This window comes from Nyctereutes procyonoides, unplaced genomic scaffold (genome assembly GCF_905146905.1).
Source record: "Nyctereutes procyonoides isolate TBG_1078 unplaced genomic scaffold, NYPRO_anot_genome, whole genome shotgun sequence".
In the NCBI taxonomy this organism is placed as follows: Eukaryota; Metazoa; Chordata; class Mammalia; order Carnivora; family Canidae; genus Nyctereutes; species Nyctereutes procyonoides.
This window is the reverse complement of record NW_026575159.1, coordinates 24,314,712-24,320,711: the sequence shown is the minus strand read 5'-3', so window position 1 is coordinate 24,320,711 and position 6,000 is coordinate 24,314,712. Positions and strand designations below refer to the sequence as shown.

Here is a 6,000-nt window from a genome sequence, read left to right as displayed (position 1 = left end):
CCCCAAGGCCCCCGGGGAGCGCGCGCGCGGCGGGGCTCGGCGGCTGCAGCGCGGGCGTCCGGCGGGGCGCGCAGGGGTGCGGGGCGGCGGGCGCGGGGGGGGGGGGCGGGGCGCCGCGGGGGCCTCCCGCCGTGACGGGGCGGGACAATGGGGCCCCACCCCGGCGAGGGAGGAGGGAGGGAGGGAGGGAGGAGGGCGGAGGGGGGGGCGGCGTGCGCTCGGCCCGCGGCGGCGGCGGCGGCGGCTGCGGGGCTGAGGCTGGAGCGGGCGGGGAGGGGCGCGGCGGGGGGAGCGCGGAGGAGGGCGGAGGCGGCGGCGGCGCGTGCGGCGGGCGGCGGGCGGGCGGGCGGGCGGGCGGGCGGTTGGCACCGGGCTTGTAAATAAACTGCGATGCTGCCTCGGGCTCGCCGGCCCGGGTGCCGCCGCCGCCGCCGCCGCCCCGGAGCGCGGGTGCCGGGCTCCCTCCGCCGCGCGCCCTAGCGCCTCCGCGCCAGCCTCGCGCGCCCTCGCCCGCGCCCGCAGCCCCCGGGGCCCCGCGGCTGACCCGCGCGGGATGTGACCCCCTGCACCCCCGCGTCCCCGGGGAGGCCCGCCTTCGCTGGCTTTTGGCTGGGGGGCGGGTGGGGAGCGGCGCGCGGATCATGGCATTGGAGTTCCCGGGCTTGCAGCCGCCGCCGCCGCCGCCGCCGCCTCGTCCACGCACCCGGAGCGCCCCTTCCCCCCGGAGCAGCAGCGGAGAAGGCGCAGCGGCCGGCGGGGGCGAGGCCGATGGGGCTCAAGGCGCGCAGGGCGGCGGGGGCGGCCGGCGGCGGGGGCGGCGGCGGGGGCGGCGGCGGGGCGGCTAACCCGGCCGGGGGGGGCGCGGCGGCGGCGGGCGACGAGGAGCGCAAAGTGGGGCTGGCGCCGGGCGACGCGGAGCAAGTCACCTTGGCGCTCGGGGCCGGAGCGGACAAAGACGGGACCCTGCTGCTGGAGGGCGGCGGCCGCGACGAGGGGCTGCGGAGGACCCCGCAGGGCATCGGGCTCCTGGCCAAGACCCCCCTGAGCCGCCCGGTCAAGAGGAACAACGCCAAGTACCGGCGCATCCAAACTTTGATCTACGACGCCCTGGAGAGACCGCGGGGCTGGGCGCTGCTGTACCACGCGCTCGTGTGAGTACCAGGCGCTCGGGGGCGGGGGGGGCAGCCCCGGCCGTGCCCTCCGCGCCGCCCCGCGCGCTGTGTCCCGCGTCCCCCCCCCCACCCCCGGGCCGCTGTCTCGGGTGTCGGACGCCTGGGGCTCAAGAGCGAGCCCAGCGTGCAGACCCCGGGCTCCTTTGGAGATGGGATCGGCGCCTCTGCGGGCGCGCGGGCGCGCGTGGATGGCACCGTCTCCCGAGGTCGGTATCCAAGCTCCAAAGAATGATGTGGTTTCCCCCAAATTAACGCGGAGGAGGAACGGGATCAAGCCGGATCCCTCCCCTACGCTCTGTGTTGCTGCTGGGGTGGGTCCCTTCACCTGGGGTGGCTGCTGAGTTTAGATGCTGCATCCTGGAGTTAGGTAGGGATGGGAGTGGTAGGTGCACTGCCCACAGTGGGGTGTGTGTGTGTGTGTGTGTGTGTGTGCCCGCGCGCGCATGAGCGCGGTATCAGTTGCCTGCTTGTGCTACCGTGTTCTGAGGGCTCCATCCTGGTGTGGAACCTGGGGTTGCTCTAATCGGGGGCTTGGACTGGTCAAAATGTGTGTCTTTCGGTTATTTCTGTTTTTACCGAAGTGAATGAACAGGAGAGAGAATATAGAGAATGAGAGGATCTCCGGCTCCAGCCTACACAGGGGAGCTGGGAGCTTAATGCCAGGAGATGAGGGCCCGGGGTTACTTTGGCTGAGGCGCCTCCACGATCTGGTCCCCATATCCCCTCAACGTCAACTGCTGCCAGGGAGGACAAGGGTGCGGGACACGTGAAGGGGCCTGGGCTGGAGGTTTGACCCCAGGCACCCTTCCCCTAGAAAGAGTCTGCTTGCTAGGCAGGATGAAAATGTGTTGCCAGGGAAGGAAGATGGAACTCCCTTGTGCACCTGACACTCAGGACAGGAAATCTCCTTGTGTACTTGGAGGGTGGGTGGGGTGCGGAGAGGATGGCAGTGGTGACTCCTCACCCAAGAGAGAAAGTCAGAGCTGTCAGCAGACACCCCGGGGCTGGCAGGGCATTTCCAGTTACCCCCTGCCTCCTCCTGTCTGTGGCTTAGTCATTCTGATGGCTGCTTTTTGGGAAGCCCTGCATTTCCAGGGTTTTGGCGGGGAACCGCCCGTAACTTTGGCCCCTCTCGTGCCTGTAGTGGCACATATTCCTCTATGTCCTCCTCCGATTGACCTGTGAGTGTTGTGATCCCCGGGAGTTCAGGGAGACTTGGAGTTGCTACCTGCCAATCATCTCTGGCTGGAATGGCTCTTCCAGATTTGGCCACCAGGTGGGGGCGTCTGCACAGGACCTCAGACTTGGCAACAGGTTTCTTGTGAGAGGTTACAGAAGCCTGGAGAGGATGCCTCCCTGAAACTGAGGAACTGGCAGCAGGAAGGGGAAGGCATCCAGCCAGGAAGCACCGATCTTGGATGGTCCAGCCTCTGGCATCCACTTCCGCATGAATTTGCAAGTGTTAGTGGCTGGAGAGAGGGGCTGTCAGGGGAGTTACTTTTCCATTTGCTCTCTTCAGGCGGTAAAAAGGGATTAAAAATGTATTCCTCTCTGTTTCTAGCACCGTGTATAGTTCAATTGAACTGACGGGGGTTCCTTTAAATTAATTGATTCGTTAAATTGATAGTGGAATGTGATAGTAAAAAAAAAATTGAGTGCACGCAAACATCCAGAGACACAGCGTGGCCTTTTGCATGTAAATGGCGTTCACTATTTATTGGTTTCTGATTTCCAAATCTGGAGTTCCACTGCCGCTTGTGTGTGTGGGGTCCCTCTTCTCCTCCCACTGTTCCCAGACAGCACCCCTGCCCTGCCTTGCCCAATGGGGGCGGGAGGGAAGGGATAGCTAAGGCCTGTTATTGACGGAGCTTCAATTGTATCCTTCTTTTCAGTTATTCCATCTAGCAGGAGCAGGCTTGAGGAGGCCAAAACCTGTAGCCTCGTCTCCCAGAGAGGACCAGGAAAACTGGAGAGTGTGGGATATGGGAGAGGTGACTACCTAGCCAGATGCTTTCAGACATGCAAATCATTTGTTTCATTGAACTCTCTCCAGGATCTTACGAGGTGGGCATTGCTGTCTACATTTTATAGATGAGAGGAAAAAAAACTTCAATAAAACCACTTGTCCAAGATCACACAGCTACTGTTCTGGCTGCTTACGTCTGACTGCAGTGGGTCAACTCTGTTTCTGAGCTGGATCCCAGTTCTGACCTTCTGCCCACAATTGCAGGGCTCTGGTTAGTTCACTAGGCATCAGTGGTTCCCCCTCACCCCACTGATGACACAGGGCTCTGAAGAATACTTCTGACTTAATTTGCTAGCTCACAGCTGGCAATGGCTAGGAATGGAGTTTGGAAACCAAACAGTCAGAAATCAGGGAAGCATGATGTTAGGGAAATGTGGAATGGGCTAAGGTGACGGTGGGATTGCAGGTTCTGATTAATCGGGGATTAAATAGGAAACCCTGTTAGGTTGGACATCAGCTCCTGATGCCGAAGCATACCTAGTCAGTGGATGCACCATACGTCCCTCCTCCAGCTTAGGAGGAAGTGCAGTCAAGTGAGCAAATTGAACTTTTCATTGATGATTCAGGATTTTGCAAGGCACTGTAATTCGTGCTTCAAAGCATCCATTATCCTGTTCTGGGCTGTAGCTAATGGCATAGGGGGCCAGGAAATTGGGCTGACCACGGGCTCACAGCCTAGTGCATGCCTTTATTATTATTATCATTTTTAATGAACCAGACCCCTGAGATGTGATTCCCCTCCCCCTCCTGTCCTAAAGGTAAAATACAGCAAATGTGGAGACCAAAGGCCCCCACCCCAACCCTGTTCCCTTTGCCTTAAATGCTCGTCCCTATTTTTTCCTGGTTACCCACTTTCACCTTGACCCAGCTCTGGAGTCAGGCTTTTCCCTGGCTCCCCCACCCACCCCAGGTTGAGCTAGAATTGCCCTCCTCTGTCATGTCCTCAGCGCTGGGATTTTGCACATTGCATTAGATTGATCTGCTTGCTTGTCTCTGCCTTTGAACTGAGAGCTACTTAAGAGTAAGGGCCATGGTGTTCTTTGGCGTTCTGTTTCCAGCGGGGTCCGTGGTGGTTACTTGGTAAGCATTTACTGAATGGATGAGGGAAAGAATACTCTCGGTTAACCAAGACTTTGCTCTGTATGGCTTTACTGTTATCACCACCCTTACCACCACAACCAGTAGGTACAGTCAGCATTATAGGATTTTAGTGAAGAGATTTAGCTTGCGGAAGTCTTAAAATGGACTAAGGCTGGGAGGGAGGAGGTAGGGAGGGAGGCCCCTCGTGAGGCTGATCCCTGCTCTGCTTCCTGAGCCTGAAAAAGATCCCGCTGCTGTGGAGAATGTGTTGGACTTGGAACTCCCATATGGACCTCCTGAAGTCTCTGTGACTCTGCGTGGCCTGTAGGTTGGGGATGATTACACTGCCCTGTCACAGGGTGGTGTTTATAGGCTTAAAGCATATGCATGAAATTAGGCCAGCATCAGGTACTGAATATTCATTGGTTGATTCTGAATAGGGACGCCTTAAAAGCACATGCCACTGTGCTGCTGTGACATTGCCCAGGGACTCCCCTTCCCTAGCCTGTCAGCAGAGAGAGATGCTGGCTTCATCTTGTCACTGTGGCAGGATTGACACTCTGCCCAAGCCTCCTGCTGCCCTCACCACCTCTCTGCAGCCAGCTGGGTATGATTACTCACTCACCTGTTGACAGACCAAGGGGACATGGTCACAAGAAATACCCACTGTTTGCATTCCAAGGTGGGTGCCCCCCCACAACCTGGGGCAGGCAGGCAGGGGTGAGAAATGGGGCACAAGGACCCGGCAGCTTACTAGAGGCTGATCAGTGTTCCACGTTCTTTCTCCATTCACCTGTTGATGGACACATAGCTCATTTGTACATCTTGGCTGTTGTGAATAGCTTTTCAGCGACTGTGGAAGTGCTAATATCTTGGAGATCCCGATTTCAGTTCTTTTGGATACATAGCCAAAGTTGGGAAGTTGGGGTGGTGGCTGGATCATATGGCGGTTCAATTTCTAATTTTTTGAGGAACTTCCATATTGTTTTCCATAGTGGCTGCACCATTTTGCATTCCCATCCACAGCGTGCAAGGCTTGAAATTTCTGCCCCTTCCTCACCATCCCTGGTTTCTCTTGTTTTTTTTTTTTTTGTTTTGTTTAGTTTTTGTTTTTTGATCATAGCTATCCTGATGAGTGTGAGGGATAGTTTCATTGTGTCAATCTCTATTCAGCAGAAAGAGCATGGTCTTTGGAGCTGGACCTGGGTTTGATCCAGTCTGCTATGTCCTGGCTGTGTGACCTGGACCAACTTACTTTCCTGGATTTCAGTTTCTTTATTTCTGATATGGAGATAGCCATGCCTACTTCCCGAGGTTGTTGTGAAATTGAATTGAGGTGGCCGATATACAATGCCTGAACCTTGCATTGTGTTGGTTTGCAGCCTTGGGTGTTCCCTAGGGTAAATATACACCTGGCCCCCTCTGCAGACAGAGGGCAAGGGGAAAGGAAAGAGAGATGTGGACCACTCCAGGTCCCCAGGTGGCATGTATAATAAGCAATGGGACTTACACGGGAGGCTTGTCTTAGTCACTGAAAGGGAATGGTAGACAATTGGAGTATATGGACCAAGGACGGGGCAGGCGCTCCATCCAGCTCACAGGTCCTCGCAGTGACCTCCCCCAAAACACTGCAGATAGTCCGTAAATACTGTTTCCTTCTTGCTTCTCCTCTCATGTTATATTTAACCTGCCTTCCTCTTGCCCCTCTCATCAAATCCATGC

The 6,000-nt window shown here is 57.5% G+C and overlaps 1 protein-coding gene across 1 annotated transcript in view; it reads left to right on the top strand.

Moving 5' to 3' along the window:
• The first annotated feature begins 753 nt into the window (after positions 1–753).
• The window catches only part of KCNQ3 (potassium voltage-gated channel subfamily Q member 3), a 294,355-nt gene continuing 289,108 nt past the window's right edge, over positions 754–6,000 (top strand). The window contains exon 1 of the mRNA XM_055314183.1: positions 754–1,151. Within this exon, the coding sequence (XP_055170158.1) occupies positions 769–1,151 (383 nt within the window). The 5' untranslated portion in view covers positions 754–768. The remainder of the gene's footprint in view (positions 1,152–6,000) is intronic.